This window comes from Rutilus rutilus, assembly GCF_951802725.1.
Source record: "Rutilus rutilus genome assembly, chromosome: 4".
Lineage (NCBI taxonomy): Eukaryota > Metazoa > Chordata > Actinopteri > Cypriniformes > Leuciscidae > Rutilus > Rutilus rutilus.
The window spans coordinates 3580201-3602068 of record NC_140212.1 but is presented as its reverse complement, the minus strand read 5'-3'; the positions used below and the strand labels follow the sequence as shown (position 1 = coordinate 3602068).

The window sequence follows — 21868 nt, the reverse complement described above, 5'->3', positions numbered from 1 at the left end:
CTCATTGTAATCATTTGAAGTAAATTTGTTTCTCTAAATAAAGTAAACTTTCAATTAAACAACTGATATAAGGTAAAAACTGGAAGAAGAAAAAAATGTATCCTTATAGGTGAGTAAACACCAATCTGAGGATTTTAAACTAAAACACTAGTAGATGCATTACCATGCATATAATCAGAGCAAAATAAGTTAAGACATTTACTCAGAAAACAAAGTAGGAAAGGAAAAGATCTTTAAAACTGTATCTGCCTGATCTCTGCAGTGCATCTGAATTTGCCTGCAATAATCTCAATAATTAATATTTTTCTTTCCCACTGACATTACCAGCCTCCTCCAACTCATCGTTTAATTAAGACTATTTCAAATGCCGACTAACGAAAAAGAAGCTCCGTTATGGTTCTGGGTTGTGTCACGTAAGTGTGGGAGGGCTGTGATTATTTTCTCTCCCTTAATCAGGCCAAATTTAACCAAGAGTGTTTTAACAGAGGAGAAAATGCCTGCACTTGAGAAGTTTTACGTCCTGGACAATCTAATGCTGAGATTTAAAGGACGCGCTTTCATCACAGATATGTGACTGACACCTGTTACCAATGTAAATCTGGAGATTACGCGCGTTCAGATGAATAGGCACGGGCGCTTAAAAACACAAATCTTCACGCAGGCATGCATGGTCTGTGATTTGTTTGCTTTGTCTAGATTTTAGAGTTATTAATATGTGACACCTGCCTCTCCAACGTGTATCTGACCATTACGATTCATGCACGAGCGCTTACGAGCACGAGTTGTGATGTCTTTACTAAGTTTGTTGGAATTGTAACAGGTTTTAAACAGTTTTAGGTGACCAGGACACGCTCTCGTCCCTATCCTGACACGTTTCCAGCACACATTACGCACATGTTTAGAAGCATGCATGAGAACTTAAACGCAAAACAGACTTATCTTCACGCATGCCTGAGTTTAGACGTTGTTTGGATGTTCTATTTAAGCACTGGAAGAGAGTCGCGCGCGCGCAACCGTTTGGAGACTCCGCGCTGCATGCGCTCTTACCCGGGCGGCTCTAGAGGAGTACGGGTCCTCGAACAGGTTCCAGATGACCGGCTGCCACTTCCTCCACCTGCTGACGGTGCCGTCTGCGGACACCACATCCTCGATGCCCAGTCGCTTGCCGTACTCGTCGTCCTCGTCGTTGTCCACGTTCATCTCGAACACATCCAGCGCCTCTTCAGCATCCCGGTGCTGTCGGTAGGTCATCCAGCAGCACGGCTCCACGTCCGTCTCATCGATGCCCCAGAAGGACAGCTCCTCCTCGAACAGCGGTCCGCACACGTCCGCCGGGCAGTGCAGCTTCCCGGTCCGGTAGTAGTTGAGCACGTAGGCGAAGACACCCGGGTGCCGGTCGAAGAAGTACTCGTTGCTGCGCGCGTTGTACTCGATGAACCCCGGGACTTGTTGCAGCTGGTCCAAAACCGACTCGAGGTCCGACTCGGAGGCGAGCAGGGCCAGACGCGTGCCCGGCAGGGTCTTCAACGTGGTCCGGTAAGTTTCGTGCCTCGTGCCCCCGACGTTGAGGATTACCCTCTCGTGCTCGTCGAACTTGCCCATCTCTCAAAGTGAGACATGACGCGAGGGGAGTAACGTTACTCTACGATGCTGTGGCGATGCTTGAGTACTCCAATAGTTCACGAACAGCCTCATTGAACTGAAGTGTCGAACCGAAGGCTTCGCTTTTTTCCTGGCGCGCGAGAGGAGAACTCACTCACGCTCCCGAGCGCGTCTCTGAGGGGAATGAGCGCGCGCCTCAGACCAGCCCTGAGCGCGCAGACAGGTGAAAGACACGGCGCGAGAGCTCTTCCTTCTATCGACCTATCATCACCTGAGAGCAACAATCTCTCTCTCTCTCTCTCTTTCTCTCTCAAGGACACACCCTTTCTCTTCAGTGGCATTCGGCATAAATATAGCCTATTCATATAAATATGATGTCATATGATGGTTGTCACACCAGCTCGAGATGTTCAAATTAGATTCTGAATATTTTTAACACTTTATAGGCTTGAATGAGTTCAGTTTACTTTACCGCATTTATTGTCACATACAAATGTATTCAATTAAAGTTTATTAATGTACCTGTACTTTCATTGACGGAATATTTTAATAAAATACATTTTATTCATGTAAGCAACAAAGAAACCGTAACCTATTTGTTTACCATAAAAATCGGTGAACGTGTGTCGTGAACATTAGGGGCATTGCATATACACTATTAAAAAAGTAGATCTACTCTAAGTGAGTAATACTGGAAAGTAGAAGCATCCATTTAACAATTTAAAGGTGGATGGTGTTTTCTAAAGTGTGCAAAACAGAGTTTCCGTTCTCTAGGGCAGAGAGCGAATCGCCGCTGGACTGAGCCTAATGGAGTGATTCATCATCTCTGACTCACATGCACTCATTACAGTATCCACTGGTCTTTCCCACAAACAGAAAATAGCCACTGATTCTCTCACAAGCGGGAGCTGTGTTCTACCGGTTGAAAATCTGAAAGTTTGTACATTCAAACCCCAAAATTATTTATTGGCGGATAGATGGATGGATGGTCGGGTGGATGGATGGATGGATGGTCGGGTGGATGGATGGATGGATGGATGGATGGATGGAAGGATGGATGGTCGGGTGGATGGATGGATGGATGGTCGGGTGGATGGATGGATGGATGGATGGATAGGCAGGTGGAAGGATGGGCGGATGAATGGAAGGATGGATGGTCGGGTGGATGGATGGATGGATGGATGGATGGATAGGCGGATGGACGGATGGGCGGATGAATGGAAGGATGGATGGTCGGGTGGATGGATGGATGGATGGATGGATGGATAGGCGGGTGGAAGGATGGGCGGATGAATGGAAGGATGGATGGTCGGGTGGATGAATGGAAGGATGGATGGTCGGGTGGATGGATGGATGGATGGATGGATGGATGGATGGATGGATGGATGGATGGATGGATAGGCGGGTCGACGGATGGGCGGATGAATGGAAGGATGGATGGTCGGATGAATGGAAGGATGGATGGTCGGGTGGATGGATGGATGGATGGATGGATGGATGGATGGATGGATGGGCGGGTGGAAGGATGGGCGGATGAATGGATGGGCGGATGAATGGGCGGATGAATGGATGGGCGGATGAATGGGCGGATGAATGGGCGGATGGATGGTCGGGTGGAAGGATGGGCGGATGAATGGAAGGATGGATGGTCGGATGGATGGATGGATGGGCGGGTGGAAGGATGGGTGGATGAATGGAAGGATGGATGGTCGGGTGGAAGGATGGATGGATGGGTGGATGGTCGGGTGGATGGTCGGGTGGATGGGCGGGTGGATGGACGGATGGATGGACGGATGGATGGATGGATGGGCGGGTGGATGGGCGGGTGGATGGGCGGGTGAATGGATGGATGGATGGATGATCGGGTGGAAGGATGGATGGATGGATGGAAGGATGGAAGGAAGGGCGGATGAATGGAAGGATGGGCGGATGGAAGGGAGACTGGATGGGCGGGCAAGACATTTGGATGGATGGAAAGATGGACCAAGACAGACGAATGGACGGACGGACGAAGGGATGGATGGGCTAGACCTCTGGATAAATGGATTTAACTTTTCTTTACTATTTATTCTTTCATTTATTTTTATATTTATTTATGCATTCATTTATTTTTATTTTTATTTCTCACACGTATTTATTTCCATATTTATTTATTTACTTTTACTTTTCCATGTGCAACATGGAAATAAGAGAAACTCTCATTTATTTATTTATTTATTATTAATTTCCGCAGGTTTTGGGCCTCCATATACTGCTGGATTTTTGGCCTTAGTCTCAAAACGGCTTCTCATCTTTCAATTTCTACGAAAACATTCACACTGTGCGTAAAAACAGACCGGCTTCAGCTGTGCCACAAACCCCAGAGCAAAGATAGCAGCAGTCACACTGAGCAGAACATGTTTGCATGTCTAAAGACACATGCATTCCCACACACCAGCGTCTTAATCCTGTTTGCAAATACAAAATTAAAAATAGTATCAAGACTGGTTTGACATTGATAATTCATAAAGCCACAGGGAGGCTGCTATAACCACTAAAAGAAATCTTAAAACTACCTTTATCCCACATTTCTTTGCAACTTCAGAAGTCATATACAACACTGCTTCATGTTTTTTTTTCCTCTAATGCATAACAGAGCTAAAATTAACGTGTCGTGAGCTGGTTTGGCAACACAAACGAATGTGGAAGCTTCCTCTGAGAATAAAACTGAACTGAACACTTTCCCTATGGACATTTTATATTTTGTGCATAGTTTATATAGGTCTTGGAACTGGGTACTGAACCTGAAATAAACAGGAAAGAAAGTTGCTCGTCTTATAAAACACTACAAATAATGAGTAGTTTCACTGTACAGTCCACAGCAAAATGATACCAAGGTGCATAAGCTTTTCTTTTCAGACGTCCACAAATGCATCATATTTTGGTCACTGATGCACCACACGGTTTTGGCGCAGAGCTCACATATCCCAAACTGACCTTGATTTAGCTGTAGGTTAGTCATGCGATACATCCTCCTACTACTGTCTGTGGCTATTTTAGACTGTAGGTCTAGATCTCGATGATCGCGGGTCTGTTCTGATGGCTTCTGGATAAAAGGAAAAAACAGTGATGCACAATTTTGTTCATTTTAGACGGAAGAATTTTATGCTGTGAAATTTTGAAATGTTTCATCTCATCGGAATTATACGAAAACTTGCTATTTAAAACCACACAAAACAATATGAACATGATTGGAAAAGGTCCAACTCAATATCTTCAGGTCAAAAACGACCAGCATAGGAAATTAATGAGAAATCTGAAGATATAGAGCATTTTTGGGGGGTACAATAAATTAAAAAATCAGCGCAGATGAAGTACATAATAAAAGAGATGATGTCTGAAAATACTATTATAAACAATATATAGACACACTCCCTGGCCATTTCAGAACTGCCGCTCACTGGTTATTTTCTCTTTTTCATCCTCTGTAATTCCTAAAGATGAATGTGCATGAAAATCCCAGTAGATCAGCAGTTTCTGCAATACTCAGACCAGCCCGTTTGTCACCAACAACCATGCCATGTTCAGAGTCACTTACATCAGCTTTCTTCCTCATTCTGATGCTCAGTTTGAACTTTATCAGAACGTCTTGACCATGTCTATGCCTACATGCATTAAGTTGCTGCCATGTGATTGGCTGATTAGATATATTTTCATTAACAAGAAGCTGAATGTGTGTGCCTGTGTGTATATATATATGTGTGTATATATGAGTGTGTGTGTGTGTGTGTGTGTGTGTGTGTGTGTGTGTGTGTGTGTGTGTGTGTGTGTGTGTGTGTGTGTGTGTGTGTGTGTGTGTGTGTGTGTGTGTGTGTACAACACATGTCCCTTCGTCCTACCAGATGGCAAAACCTAAATATTAAAGAATAAAACATTAAAGAATAAATATTATTGAAACAAAACACATTAGCCTACATTTATTTTATTCATTTAAAAATGTGTTGTGCTGGTGTTTATTGTTGCACTTTGTATTACATTTCTGGGTTTATTAGTCTCTAAATTAACAGCTTGTGTTCTTTTATTTTTCTGCAGAAACAGTTTTTCTTCTTTCATATGCACTCCATGTTTTTAGACACACCTGTTCATCTGCTGGTTAATGTAAGTATCTAATCCATTGTTTACCTTTATACAGTAAAGAACGTTGATACAATGTTTGCTCACCAGTCTCCTGAAGCAAAACCAGCTGAGAAATTAATAATTCTAGCAACAATCACATATCAGAAGAGATCTTATAATGAAAAACCGTCTCGGGTCTCATTAAACTCCCCATATTAATTAAAAGTCTATTCCCAGAAAGAGACAGGACCAGGTACGAGGGCAAATGTGGTTAGCACATCCCATTAGGTGTGTAAACGCATTGATTAAGGTTGATGGGAGAGAAGCGGCTCTAATTGATGGAAGCAGATTATTCTGGGACGTCCAGCCCCTGTGGACTCAGTCTGGAAGGTGAAATCTCACAGCATTTATCCCTCTCTCTCGGTCTTTAATTCACATGAATTCAACATGTCATGTTTGAGCTGCCAGCCAGACTTAAATGAAAACACAACACGCGCTCTGTGACATTAAACAAGTTATATATTACTAGTGTTTAGGGATTAGATTCGCTGGGTCTGGAAAGACGAGGGAAATGATTTGATGTATTACACTGTAGCGTCCTCTGTTGCTCGCACGAGGAACTGCACTCTTCAGGAGTAGTTCGTGGTTTGATGTTATGCACATAAACTAAAGAAAGATATTTGGTCTTACAGCAACTAAGAAGTGTAGATGCCTTTAAAGCTCATTTTATGCTAATGCTATTCCTAGTTAGCACCTAGACTAGTTGGCTATCACTTTTTAGCAGACAAGTTCAAGTCTGGTCCACTTTGCAACGTATTCTGGACAAGACCCGCCCACTTAGACAGGAAGAGACCGTCTTAATGACACATAAAGCGGCCAATCACAGTTCAATACACAGACTGGTTTGCAGTAAAAAAAAAAAAAAAAACTGGAATCAAAGCAAGTTGTTTTCATCTAATTTCCAAGCATTTGATGAAGAAAACATTTAGAAATATATTCTTAAATGAGACTTCCTTAATAGTGCTCATTGTAAACATGACTTGTGCACCACGGCTGCCAGATATGCATAACTATTGTGTGCAAAATGCATCACAGGATCAATGAATGGCTGAATAATATGGATTGATGCATACAAGATGGATTGATGTTGTTTATGCCAAAGTCTGACCCATACCATCTACATGTAAAAACAGATACTGAGTTACATCAGACCAGGTGACATCAGTTTTGATGAGTTTGCTGGTCTTACCTGACGGTAATGAGAAGATCTCAGCTGCCGAACTCCATCCATGTTACACCTCGCTGTTTTCTCACACCATCGGCTATAAACTCCAGAGACCGCGGTGTGAGAAGATCCCAGAAGATCAGCGGTTCAAACTCAAAGCACAGAGCCATATTTCTTAACAACTGAACATCTTACTTTCATGCATCAACCTGATTGGCTGATTAGATATTTGCATTAATGAGCAGATAAACAGGTGTGTCTAAACACATGGAAGAAGACAAAACTGTTACTACATAAAAAATAAAACACAATCTGATCAGACTAATAAACCCCCAAAAATGTAATATAAAGTGCCATAATAAACACCAGCACAACACATTTTATATTTGGAGTTTATTTAAGGCTTTCAACAGTTGCTTATATCAATCAGCATAACACACACACACAGCAAAAACAATAATGAGCACAGGGAGTGTGGTGTCTTATTGCATGCCGTTCACATCCGACGATCTCCAGATGCAAAATCACATCATTCAAAGTCCATGCAACAAAATTATGAAAATAATTTTCTAATAGGACCAGTTGCATGTTTTGTAAACGTTTTGATTTCAGCCCTACTTTGGAACTTTCATATTTTTTCCCTAAGAAAAATTATTTCGTTATCCTCAACAACGAGAAAAAAAAAAAAAAAAAAGTGGCAAAATTATGAAAACATATTAAAACATGGGAAATCTGTAACTAAAATATATGTAACTTCTTAACCACGTATGAAACATCTAATCTAGTAGTGTATGATCACATTTAGTGTTTGGTATTTGATTCAAGCTTTAAAAAAGAAAGCTCAAAGCTGTAAAGTTGCTCAGCAAAAAAAAAAATAACTCAGATTTAATAACTCTTTTAGAAAACGTCTCGTTTGCAGTCCTCGCGCCTGATAGCTTCAGAACACATGATTGTCATACCAAAAACATGCAGCTGTGTAAAACCTCCGCAGGCCATGGAAAACATGCAAATGAAACAGGAACACATCACTAGCTGCCTTGGATACGCCGCAGTGGTTTGACCTGACCTCACCGAATCACAGAGGGAGATGAAGCGAATGCAGGTGCGTACTGACATATACATGACTGAAGATACAGCAAACACCTGTCAACAAGTTAAAAGGAAACATTCATATTCACACACCTTCATTTTGGCTATTGGCTGACATTTTTTTCCCCGCCCACACGGCCTCGATGATGTCAGCTAAAGGAAAGTCACTTCAGAGGCTGAGCAGATTATGAAGACAAACATTTTCTTATCTGGAATAACATTTATGAATCATTTACAGACTAAAAACATGTACACTAATGTTCAAAAGTTTGGATTTTTTTTTTTTTTTTTGAATGTGAAATATTATTACAATATAAAATAACTTTTTCTGTGTGAATATATTTTAAAATTTAATTAATTTTTCAGCATCATTACTCCAGTCTTTAGTGTCACATGATCCTTCAGAAATCATTCTAATATGATGATTTGATGCTCAAGAAACATTTATTATTATTAATGTTGAAAACAGTTGAGCTGCTTTATATTTTTGTGAAAACAGTTATGCACTACTAGACATAAGTTTGGGAATTTAATTTTTTTTTTTTTTTTTTTTACAAATTTACAAAAAAAACACTTTTATTCAGCAAGGACACATTAAATCGACAGTAAAGGTTTTTATATGGTTACAAAATATTTACACTTAAAATAAATACGGTTCTTTAGAACTTTCTAGCCATCAAAAGAATCCTGAAGAAAATGTATCAGTTTCCACAAAAAATATGAAGCGGCACAACTGTTTTCAACATTGATAATAATCAGAAATGTTTCTTGAGCATCAAATCATCATAATTAGAATGATTTCTGAAGGATCATGTGACACGATGTCACGTGAACGATGCTGAAAATTCAGCTTTGATCACAGGAATAAATTATATTTAACAACATATTCAGACGGAAAACATCTCTTGTAAATTGTAACAATAATTCACAACATTACTGTTTTTACTGTAACACATAAAAGCAGCCTTGGCTTTTAAATGGTAGTGTATTAAGAAAGTAAACAGGGTGGATTTTGATTCATGTCAGTGAAATATGTAGATGTAGACGTCGAACCAATGAGTAGTGTTCGCTTCATCATGAGGAATTCAATAATTAAATATATAAATAGATTTCTGTTTGATTATCGCCACAGTTACTCGAGCCTGTTGCGTCTTCGTAATCCTCCAGTCAGATCTTCCGGAAGTTTCTGAGTGACGGTGACGTCGTCTACGCTGATGTCGCCCGAGTCCTCGAGGGAGGGCATGCTAGAGTCACTCTCGCTACCCACGTCTTCCTCTCCCGCTGCGCGTTTGCTCTCCTCATCCTCATCCTCATCTTCCTCTACCTCAGGATCAGGTCTGAGCGCTCGGTGATCGAGAGGCTGCGCTTCATCGTGTGTTTGTGATTCCAGACGGGTTTCTGGAAGAGCTTCGGCTGAAGTCAGAGTCTCGATGAGTCTGTCTAGATTGCGTTCACATGTCGGCTCTAAAAGAAATAACCAAGTGATTCGCGTCACCCAACGGCACAACAAACCAGAAGCAGCGCTTACATCACACTTTAATATGTGGATGTCATGGCATTATATAAAGCAAAACACTGTCTGGCATCACTATAAATCTCCTTTTTTTACACATTCCTCTTAAATGTGTATATTATATTACATTTGTGTGTATTATCTTAAATGTGTATATTTAGATGTCTTGTACAGCACTTTGGTCAGTCTCGTGGCTGTGTTTAAATGTGCTTTATAAATTAACTAAACTTGAAACTTAAGATTCCAACATGCACATAATCACATATTTAACATGATTTAATAACACATCATGATCTTCACTGCTCAACTCGACTGACAGGAATGGCAGCATGACCTACAGTTGGCCGTTTATTTGTTTATCCCAAATAATTTGCTTACGGTATATATTATTTTCAAAGACCTGCTTCATTGATTGTGGTCGTCTGCATTAGTTATGCATAACTAGAATTTGCATTTGCACTATACATTGAGATATACTAACACTTACTCACTGACATGAATGTAAACCTACATATAAAAGATTTACACATGCGTCCAATTAAGATTTTTTTTTTTTTAATTGAGCAAAATAATAGAACAATTTGATTTATACATTTTAGAAATATTTTATAAATACAGATCAATAAAATCCCATTCCCAGTACTGTAATGCAAAAACAGATTTACTCATTAAAATTAAGATAATTTTTTTTATAAATAATAGATACATTTATTGCATAAGAATTTGAGTAGCTGATTTAAATAAAACAAAACATTAGAACATTTTGTACTCAAAAGTGTAATTTTTTAATCAGATGCATTATGTTATTGAGTTTGAGTGGTAAATAATTCCTTCATTAATTTATCAGCTCATTTGGCCATGGGAGTTTTCAAAGGCCTATAATATATTTAACTGTATGTGACACTTGCTGTGTTACATGCAATGTTGTTGACCAGTAGTGAGACATTTAACACATTGGCGTTGTCCTGTGAAGCGCACGTGTGTGTGTGTGTGTGTGTATATATGTTAATTGTGTGGGTTTGTACACGGGAGCAGACGTGTTTACCTTCTATCCTGATGTTTGGAAACTCCATGCCTCTCTTCTTCATTAGCTGGCGAATGCACTGCAGCTGCGACATTATCTCGTTCTTCTGCTCCATGGCAACAGACTTCACACTGCAGCACAACAGAAAGAATAAACAGCAGGTGGAAAAACAAGCCCACACGGATGAAACCGAACGACCAACCGGTCGCTATGAGCGTGCAAGCACGTTTCCATTTGAATGCCGCAAACCCCGCTCTGTTTGTTTGTGCATAACCAAAAACAAATGTCTGCGAACGTGGTTTAACCAAGTACATTCTTCCAGGACTCAATATATCACATTTATTTAAAGCGAAGGGGTTTCAACATGGGTTAGCTAGAGCTGCACGACTACGGATGAATTGAGAATGACAATTTTCACAAGTTCCACAATTCTGAATTGACAACTAAACAAAATAACATGTCATTTACTAGAGGTTCTGACTAAATGTTCATTGCTGCAGTCTATTTAAACATATTTTAAATGAAAAATGTTATTTAATTCAATAACTGATTCAATGACTTCTTTCATCACTGGATGAATCAGTGTTTTTGAACAAATCTCTTGAATGAACGATTCAATGACAAATTCATTTTGAACAGTCGCTTGTCGCCACCTACTGGTGTAACGGTGTAATTGATACAATCTTTATTTGAAGTGTTTCAAGCTACTTTCAAAAGGTGTTTTACTCTGTTTTGCTCGCTTCTGTACACAGTGTTTATATCAGAACTATCAACTTTTATCTCAGCACTTCTGTGACAATCTGAATTATTGTAACACAGAAATAATGATACTGTGTGGTTGGAAAGACTGTTTGTGAAGCTGTTTCAAACCTATACATGACAACGGCTCTCTCCGCCAACGCAGATCTGAATCAGTGTGATCATGTTTACTTTCACAATAAATAACTCTCACCAGTTTGTAAGCGGGTCCAGCTGGGTCAGTATGGAGTTGAGCATCTTCTCGGTCTGAGCCAACCTCTGCTCCAGCTCATTCAGCTGATTCTCTGGAAATAAATGGTATATATATGAGTATATGAAATAAACGGTGAGATATTAGAAACGCAAATTTCATTCATGCACACAGACCCGTCTCCTCTGACTTCTTCACTCCTCGAGCCGCTTTGGCTTTTTGTGCTTCAGAATCACTCGCAGACTTTATCTGCGAACACAAAAACACAAACCTCTCAAACTGCAACCCAGAAGAATGGATGTTGTTTTGGCCTCTATAACGAAGCCTATTTTTAGGAACATTCATCTTTTATGCATTGTGCCCATCATTTCCTTGACCTTTCGTGATTTCAGAGGAAACATTACTGTATTTTGCATAACAACAACAAAAAAGTCACCACCTTTAGAAACTTATAAGCGGCAAAGAGCCCGACTGCGATGGCGTAGATGGGCATGAGAGTGAAGACGTAGCCCTTATTGTTGCTGTTGGATTTGTATTTGTCGCTTTTCATCTCCTGCTCCATGAGTTTCTTCATCTGATGCATGTTCTCCGTGCTCTGGGACATCTGAGGCGCTGCGTTCTTGTGGAACTGCTGCTGACTTTTCCCGCTACCAGGACCCACACCGGAACCAGGACCTGCAGAACAACACACAGACCCACAATCCCCAAAATATACATCAGATTCTCCAGAGAGACAATCTAAAAAGTATTGTGTGAACATGCAAATTATATCAAACATTGGGGTTTGATTGCTTGGTGCAAAACACAAAATATAAAATATAAATGAAAATGAAGTTTCACAAGTGTATGTTATGTTATGTTTCCAGAATGTATGCAAACATGTAATATTTACATATAAGTTTAGCATCTTTAAAAGCAAATATGCATAAAAGCAAATTACACTTTTAATTAAAAAAGAAAAATTTAACATGAAAATGATATTAAACATTAGGATTTGATAACTGGGACAAGATATAAAATATCTAAAAATAAAATAAAAGTTTCTCAAATGTATTTTATGGTTTTAAAGTACAGAATGTACATAAACATATATAACATTTAGATACAAGTTTAGCACGTTTGAATGTAAATATGGATAAATGCAAATGACAGCTTCCTCTGCACTTTTACTAAAATAATTTTGAACATGAAAATGACATTAAACATTAGGATATTTGAGCACTGGAACAAAATATAAATATCTAAAAAGAAAACTGTTTTAGGATTTTAAGGCACAGGACGCATGTAAACATGCTTAATTCATATATAAATATGTAAAATATCAATGAAAGCATATGGATAAAAGCAAATATGGATAAAAGCAAATGACAGCTTGCTCTGCACTTTCACTAAAAACATTTTTGAATATAATAATTATAATAAACATTGTGATTTGTTTGCTGGGTGCACGAGACAAAATATAAATATCTAAAAATAAAAGTTAAGCAAATGTATTTTATCGTTATAAAGTACAGAATGTACGTAAACATTTATAACATATTTAGATACAATTTTAAGCATGTATGAATGCAAATATGGACAAATGTAATTGACCGCTTCCTCTGCACTTTTACTCAAATCATTTTTAACATGAAAATGATATTAGATATCGACTAAATGAAATAAAATATAGATACAATAACAAGAAACATTTTTTTTTTTTTTTGGAGTAAACTAAGGGTGTTAATACAAACTTCACAAACCAGAGACGTAGTAAAATTTGCAGCAAATCAGCAAAGACCGTCAAAAGGCCACAATAAAGAGAGTAAACAAACACAGGTGTGCTCGTGCTCGTGCTCGTGCGCGCACCTCTCCTGCTGATCCGCGGGTCGAAGGACTGAGCGTCTCTGGCGCTGCCGCTGAACATGCGAGGAAACAACACGAACACCAGCAGCACTGCGGTGAACGCCATCACGAGCTGCTGCGAGGACGACAACACCATCTCTGAATGGGAACTAATGCTGATCAGTTACATACACGAGAATAGTGATTCACCAATCCCCACACTGTTGACAGAATCTCTTCTTCTGTTTGTGTGTGAGTGTGTAACGAGAGGAAAAGCGCGAGAGCGCTACCACTGACCTCTACAGGACTGGCGTGGAATTACAGCTTTACTCGGTGTTAGAATCTGATTACCACCTCCATAAAACTTGCTCTGATATTCAAAGTATCCCGTATCTCTCTGACATGATGTCATGTGAAGAGAATGAAACACACACACACACATTGTGTTTTCATGTTTTATGGGGACTCTCCATAGACATGATGATTTTTATACTGTATTTTATATGAAATATAATAGATTTTAGGATATTTAGTAAACCAAAGAAAAAGTTTGAATTATGATTAACTGAAATTACTTTACATAAAGTAGGCTATTGAGATATGGAAATGCCAGTACAGCTGTTGATAGCCTACTAATAAAAGTTGCATGTAAGATGCGATAATAGCTGCGAAATTAAAAACATTAATTTCATTTATTTAACAAACTGAAAATCTAAAAAATGCTACTTGCAAAGTGACTATAGGTAAAAAAGGTTTACCATTAAAAGAGCTGAAAAGAATAATACAAGTTAGGATAGTTGACAGAAACTTTCCTCTGATATAAAATTCGTTTGATCCTTGCTATAAAAAAAACGATGTGACAAGAAAACAATAAAACTATGAATAAGATAAAGAAAAGCTTCTAAAGCTTCAGGCGAGCACATGACTGTTTATGGTCTGGGTTACAGTGGATTAAATGCAATGAATATCTGGAAGACAATAAACAAAGTAACTTGCTGGTATATAGGCCTACTGTGTACTGTGTAAGGACTGATTTTCCTGCTAAAACAAAAACTCACCCTGCAATAAAGCCATAAAATGCACCCTGGACAGAAGATAGCAAAGACAGAGCACAGGACATAGCCCTGTCCAAACTTTTCTTCTTCCTTATCTCTCCCCTTTTGTCTCAGTGCATGCATTGTTTTAGTTTGACAGGGTCGGCGCTAGCTTAGCTTAGCTTAATGAATGGAATACTTTGTTGCCAGCTAGCATGTCGAGAGTAAAAGTGCTACAAAAAAAACAAAAAAACACCTATTTAATTCTTGTGGCCTGCGTATTCACAACGAGTACAAATAGTGATGCAGATTAACACTAGGCGATTTCCTAGGCAGAAATTGACTTGGGACTATATTAGGGGGAAGCCCAGGTGAAGCACTGTGTAATGGATTTTTTCCTAAATCCTAAGTCTACAAATCGACACTTAATAAATAAAACTGTAGCTCTTTGCGTCTTCCATCGACGAGTCCCTTATCCTAACTTCTTTGCTGCACAGCATAAATAACAAAAGAGACAGACTTCAGTAAATGTCCCTCAGATGGTTTATTCAAACGGCCGGGAGTTCTCGAGCAATACTCAGAGAACCTCGACCCAACAGAAGAATACAACAGGCTTTATAAAGCCAGACACATCCAAATAGAATCATCATGACTAACATGTCACGCTCTATCAATATGATCGGTTAAATTGTTTAAAGCAAGCCCCTTTACCAGGAGCACCCCCATACAGTGCTGTTTCACACCACTGTGTGTCTCTGTCAGGAATACATTGCCTACTTTTGGAGTCATCTTTGAGTAAATTATGTCATGTATTTATTATTTCTGAATTGGCTTTTAATCATTTACTTGTGTAATTGGCATGATACATTTTTACCTGACAAATAAATGTTACATCTTGATTCATTCTGCATTTTTCAGAAATCATTATTTCCAGTAGATTAAAGTGCAGTCTGGTGTTTCCGCAAATCTCTGTCCAGGATAGATCAAACTGAAGGCACTACGAATGGACCAAGGGGGCACATCTTAGGAAGACCTTCCGATTTCGGACTATTCCCTGACTTAGCATGTTGTACGCTGCAATTATTACAAAAATGACACCTACAGGTCAGCAGTGAGCGGCCGCTTAGGGTAAAATAGTTGCACTGCACCCTCTGACTATTTCAGGACTGGCTAGTTTGTGATCGTGAGCGCACATTCGCGACGTGACGTCTCAAAGTGACACTGGGTCCTTAATGAATGAATATTTGAAATTATGAGATGCTCAGAATAATCAAAGATCTAAATGAATTCATAATCAATATTTATGATTATCTTCTAATCAGAAACACGATCTAAATTTGATTATCATTTGAAATTGGAGTCAGATTAAGCGTGGAGCTAAAGTAATATTGAAACTAAATTCTAATAAAGTAAGTGAACTTCACTGGAGTGCTGAAAAGACATACACACATTATTCCTTCGCCCACCATCGGATTCCGTCGTTGGGCCAATGGGTGGTCCTTACAACTGTATGGTAGTAGGCACTGAATTTGGGCCATGGACCTTTGGTGATTTAGCAAGTAAAGGCACATTTAAAGGAACAAAGTTGTACAAAGAAAGTAGAATTGGAAACAGCTGGGTATTTCTAGCTTCGTATATATGGTCATAACATAGTGAAATAAACACGAATGACACAAAGCAAGTGGTTGAGACATGGGAGAAAGCTAGAGAGCCTGAAATCTTGCTTTGTAGACGGCAAAAATGTTCCAGCCAGAGTGAGAACTGGTTACAGTTGCTAAAAGCTATTTATAGTATAGCAAAATAATGCACATCACAATAAGTAAGTATGTAAATAAGTAATCTCACAAAAAGGGGAGAATGTGGTTAAACGTGTAGTGTTATGAGCTGTTTCCTGAAGGGGGAGACAACAGGAGTAATTATTTAACAACAGGAGTATACCGTAACTGATGCGTCATTAAACCCCCAACACCTAGAAGCCCAGGGCTGACTACACCTCTGACTTAAAGCATGATTATTGTATTTTACACTTTAATAATGAAGTTTTATTTACCTTTGCATTTGTGTTTATTATAAAAAGAAAATAAATTCAAACTGATTACAAAAACTGCCGAGGCTTGATATATGTGACCCTGGACCACAAAACCAGTCACTTTTTGAAATTGAGATTTATACATCACATGAAAGCTGAATAAATAAGCTTTCCATTGATCTATGGTTTGTTAGGATATGACAATTTTGACTATTTGAAAATCTGGAATTTGAGGGTGCAAAATAATCGATATATTGAGAAAATCGCCTTTAAAGTTCATTTATGTTCGTGATTGTGCTGCATTCACTAAAAAGAAAAATCGATTGTTTTTGACTGTAAAATGCCGGCGGACACAGGTTCAGTGAGTTCATTTTAGTAAACTCTGTGCACACAAACAATGTTCTCAATGCTGGAGTTCATGTGTAGAGCCCCTGGTGACACTTCCATAAAGCTTCATGATGTGTTGAGCCTTCTTAGTATTTAAAAAATGCTATCATAGACGTGCACCAAGCACTCCAAAAGGCAATTTGACCGAAAAATGAAAATACGGTCAAACTTGAAAGTGGGGTTTCTATTCTAATTAAGCTTTTAAACCAAAGTTTGCCTCGGGTAGATTCACGAAAAGACCCTATAGGTTGCATTTTGGCGAGAGTTACCCTTAAAACCTCCAACTGACTCGAGGTCTCTTACACGTTCGCAGAAGTCATGAACAGTCAAATCATTCGTAGTAATGCGGTTGAGCTGCGCATTTGAGCCTATCATATAGTTTAGGCAGGTAAATATAAAAAGCATGGCATGATCACCGTCCTCCTTCATTCCAGGCTTTGTGGAAACGGATCACAAACCTAGAAAGGGACTCAGTTTCTTCATGTTTCATATTGGCTGTGTATGTAATACTCTTTTAGATCTGCAATGTGACAACAAGAATGGTTTGGAATCTGACTATGCGAGTTTAACAGGTCCCCCAGGCCAGTTGAACCTCAAAGAATTTGGGTTAGTGCTCCTGTTATCTCACCATCGCCTAACAACAAAACTGTGAGTTGAGCAATATACTAATACCCAAAATACACCCTAATGGACTTATTTTTTCCTTTACTCCTATCATAATCAAACCTCACACAGAGAAAGTATACATGAAAAGTAACATTTTTGTTCTACAAGTTTCTTTGAAAAATCTATTTTAAATATGCAAATGAGCTCAACACTAGGCCTAATTGACTTATGGCCAAGAAACCATAAAGTCACAAGTAGAAAAAACAGGGGCCAAATAACTAACACATTCATGTCCATTCAGTAGGGTAACCCATGCATAAACACGATAAATTTGAAGTCACTTGCCACACTTACCTGGGTCACTTGCCACAAAAAGACTTATATTGACCTTAAGAATTGATTGCACAATCTTGCCTCCAGTTGCTTTCTATTTTTTTTTTTTTTTTTTTTGCGAACAAGCCTTACCTAATGACATTCCCCCACAGATAACATCAGAAGAAAGTCAGAATAGCCATCTTACACTGTAAAAAATGTTACTGCTATTTACTTAAAAAAATTATGGTAACAATATTACACATAATATTTTTGAGTAGTTAAAGCTTGATTTAATTCATGGAATCTACCTGAATAAATCATGTAAAACGCCCTAATTTATTTAGTCTATGACACACAATTTTTTAGTAAAAATGTGCTTTTTTATTTTTTATTCTCAAAATTGTGTGAAGTTAAGTGAATGGATGTGACCTGTTTATATTTAACTTTGAGATATATTGTTTTATAAAAAGACCGTATACTGCTAGAACAGCACAGAATCAAACTTGTTACTGCACTATCATTAGCAGAGTTATTGCTACATGTATGTAACAATATGCTTCAGAATATTTAAAAAATGCAGTTATTCACAACCTAACCATAAGCCCGACTCTTCTGCACAATGGTAACGATAAAAACTTTAACATAATAGAAACTCTTTTAAATGTCAAACATACCTGAACATTAAACATTAACAGATTTTTCCCTTTACTCAAAAACACATGAAATAACACTTAATTTCAAGATTTACTCTCCATTTCCAGCCATGTGCAAAGCATGCTGGGAACAAACAATGGTGTCTCTAAATAAAACCGCATAAATGAGCTAATTCTCTTAAAATAAATAGGTAGCCCCTTTTCCTTAATTTTATGAGGTTTATCATTTCCTCAATTCAAGCCTTAAAATTGTGTATGTTTCCTTAAAAAAAATAGGAAAATGCATCTCTTGGTGTTATTAGTGAAATTTTCTCAATATTTTCAATAAAACCCTAACCACAATTTTCTTAATAAAATATACATAATATTTTTAATGATCACCTCAATTTTTTTAATGAAAATTACAAGACTCATGATTCATTTTTTACATATGTAATATTTTATTATCCTCACAGCGCGTTGGTTTTGCGGTGATGCGCTATGAAATTATTGCGTGGCAATTTAATTATAACAGCCTATCACTTTAATAATACAAGAAGCCTAGGACTTCCCTAATAATAATAATACATACAATAATAATAATAATAATTTAATACATAAATTGGAAATGCTAAATCATCTTGATATTGATAGCTGACGCTTGTTTTGACAATATCTCTGGATACATGATATCATCTATAGGCGCAACCGGGCACGAGGGTTTATCGCGCTGATTCGCGCATATTACACATGTATAGTGTGAGCAGTGAAGTCACAGCTCGACGTTTGGACCGTATAGTGTGAGCACATAAATCCTGAGCTTAGGCTCTACATCGCATGCGATCTACTCGTTCAGTGTGAGTAGGTACCTAACTGAAATCGCACAGACATCGCACAGTGTATGCCCGCCGTAACTCTGTCTGACGCACCCACCGCTAGCCTAGCTTAGCACAAAGACTGGAGGTAAACGGCTCCAGCTAGCATACTGCTCCCAATAAGTGACAAAATAACGACAACATTTTTCTATCTACATGTTGTGATTCATATAGTCACAGTGTGTACAAATAACGAGGTCACATGAGACACAGCCATCTTCTAGTATACATACTGGGAACTATATTCTCAGAAGGCGAAGCACTGCTACTTCGGCGGAGTGATTTGCTCGCAGCACCCGAGAAGCCTCGTGGTGAGCCTATGGTGGTGAGGAGCGGAGTTTTGTTGACGGAAGTAACGTGCTTTTCAGGTGTTGCTAATCACTCCATTATAATACACTCCAGTATAATCAGTATATATATATTTTTTAATATATATTATATTTTACTCTGTTTATTAATATTTTTACTCCACATTTGTGCAGTTTTTTGAGGATTTATGATATATTTTAAATTGATATAAATAAATAAATAAAAAAAATATATATTTTTTTTATAGGTTTTTATACAAAAACAGCTTTTTATGGAAAATTCACTTTGTAAAAGACCCAAATTTCTCAATGTCATTTATGGGGATAACATGGATAATTTTACATGGTTTAGTGTAAAATTGTTGCCCATATTTTGGAAAATGTAGTTTAAAAGTAAAAAATGATAATTTTAGCCACTAGATGGCTATAGAGCTCCACTATATGTTATTTGCTATTTGACTAACTGAAAGACATCTTTTCACAAGTTTTTCCAGATGGATTCATATCTAAATATTATGAAATCACAATTCTAACAATAAAAATGACTTTTTTTTTTGTCAAAGTTTAGCATTTTTTGTACTGTCCATTTTCTATGCGGGGTCTCCAGGGACCCCGAAGACCACGAGTGTGACTATTTTTTTTTTTTCATAAAAACAGATATCATTACAATAAAAAAAAAAAAAAGATCTAGAAAGGGTTCAGAGCCGTACAAAGTTTCATGCCATTTGGACAAAGGAAACATTTTTTAAAAATTCAGCAAAAGTCCTTTGCGGGTTAAAAAGACCCCAAAGAACACCAAAGGGTTAAAAGAAGGCATAGTGGGGACAGAGCGGATAATCCATAACCCAGGACCGGCTATTGAAAAGGTGCGATCACCTTTTCGCTTGAGTTGGGACCGCGGTACCTGGAGCAATAATTTATCTGCCGATCTCAGATTCTTTACTGGCTGGTTTAGAATAATAAGATCTGACAGACAGGAGATGGGATATTTACTGAAACAAACCACCCTACTTATACATGGCAGCTATTATGTAATTAATGGTAACTGATAAACTAGAAAGAATGGGTAGGCCTATCAGTGGAAAATTACAGACAGGGGCAGTAGAGCTATATGAGGCCATTATATCTCTCTCTCACTCAGCATCTTCTACTTTCAGCACAGTGACATAAATGTTTAATACTTGAATTTGTATTAAAGTGTGTATTTAATGTTGCTTGATTTAAAAAAAAAAATAACACGAAACTGTACAGTATTAATGCAGCCTACAGTATGTTGCTTAACTTGCTTTACTCAATGAGCAATTTCTGTACTCGTGTCAGTGCAGTGACAAGAAATGCCATCTTTTCAGTCTTTTTGATGTTCAGGTTTGACAGGTTTTTTTTTTGGGGGGGGGGGGGGGGGGGCTTTGTTGTTGCATATACTCAAATTAAAAAGAGTCTCGCATGTGACGTGATGGTTGCGCCCTGTTCTTGAAACGTCCTGATAAAGACCTCGAACGTTCATGGGCTGCAGCACAAAGTCTCTCTAAACTGATAGAAGCCACTCACTCACATTTACAGCAGAATTCAAGACACTACAAAGGTAATGTTCCACCATATGTGTATATGAAAATCTTTTATTTGTTATAATTTTAAGAGTATTTGAAAACTTTAGGCAAGAAATAACCAGCAAAACCATTGTTTTATTCATGCACTGGTCAATTTTGAGATTTTGCTTCCAACCTTTCTTCTTTCAGACTAGTGGAAAGAAATCACATAAAATACACTTTTAAGTGTTTATTTGATCACACTTATGTATTTGCATCTGTAGATTTCAATTTCAATACCTTTAAATGCTGTGAAATTTAAGTAAGAAATCTCCAGTTTAGCAGCTTTACATTCACCAAACTTACAGTTGTATTCCGTATTCAGAAGGGCTTTAAAAAGGGATTTGTATAAATATTATTTGCCATACATATATTTAAGTTTATTCCTTAAAATAGGGTGAAAATATTTTTTTTTTTCTGGCTGTTGACAGTATTTTCTTATTTATGGAATGATAAAAACAGATATTTAAAATCGCCTCTGTAAAAATATTTATCTGTCTTTTTTTTAACCTTTTTTTATTATTATTTTGACCCTAGCTTTATCCAATGTTCAGATGTCTGTTTTGGAATTTTATGCAAACTATTTAGCTCAAATGTGGTTGTATTCTAGGCTTAAAGGGATACTCCACTTTTTTCGGAAATATGCTCATTTTACAACTCCCCCAGAGTTAAACAGATGAGTTTTACCGTTTTAGAATCCATTCAGCCGAACTCCGGGTCTGACGGTACCACTTTTAGCATAGCTTAGCATAGATCATTGATTCAGACGAGTCCA

At 38.1% G+C, this 21868-nt stretch overlaps 3 protein-coding genes across 9 annotated transcripts in view; 1 reads left to right on the top strand and 2 right to left on the bottom strand.

The window, feature by feature from the left end:
* The window catches only part of kcnc2 (potassium voltage-gated channel, Shaw-related subfamily, member 2), a 63374-nt gene extending 61447 nt beyond the window's left edge, over nt 1-1927 (bottom strand). For 2 of the 5 annotated variants that reach the window (XM_084407308.1, XM_084407309.1), the window contains exon 1: nt 1048-1875. In XM_084407308.1, the coding sequence (XP_084263434.1) occupies nt 1048-1602 (555 nt within the window). In that variant the 5' untranslated portion in view covers nt 1603-1875. Of the gene's footprint in view, nt 1-1047 lie in introns of all 5 variants that reach the window. The other 3 variants (XM_084407310.1, XM_084407312.1, XM_084407311.1) reach the window with 2 other exon arrangements.
* Nucleotides 1928-8564: 6637 nt separating this feature from the next.
* Nucleotides 8565-21868, bottom strand: part of LOC311289364 (uncharacterized protein) — a 38862-nt gene continuing 25558 nt past the window's right edge. For 2 of the 3 annotated variants that reach the window (XM_084407316.1, XM_084407315.1), the window contains exons 2-6: nt 11937-12172; nt 11674-11746; nt 11501-11591; nt 10570-10679; nt 8565-9475 (exon numbers count right to left, since the gene is read on the bottom strand). In XM_084407316.1, coding sequence (XP_084263442.1) covers nt 9144-9475; nt 10570-10679; nt 11501-11591; nt 11674-11746; nt 11937-12172 — 842 coding nt within the window. In that variant the 3' untranslated portion in view covers nt 8565-9143. Of the gene's footprint in view, nt 9476-10569; nt 10680-11500; nt 11592-11673; nt 11747-11936; nt 12173-13345; nt 13584-21868 lie in introns of those variants that run through there. The other variant, XM_084407314.1, reaches the window with a different exon arrangement.
* cmah (cytidine monophospho-N-acetylneuraminic acid hydroxylase) overlaps nt 21019-21868 on the top strand; it is a 49944-nt gene continuing 49094 nt past the window's right edge. Inside the window, exon 1 of the mRNA XM_084407306.1 lies at nt 21019-21089. The gene's annotated coding sequence lies outside the window, so the exon portion shown is untranslated. The remainder of the gene's footprint in view (nt 21090-21868) is intronic.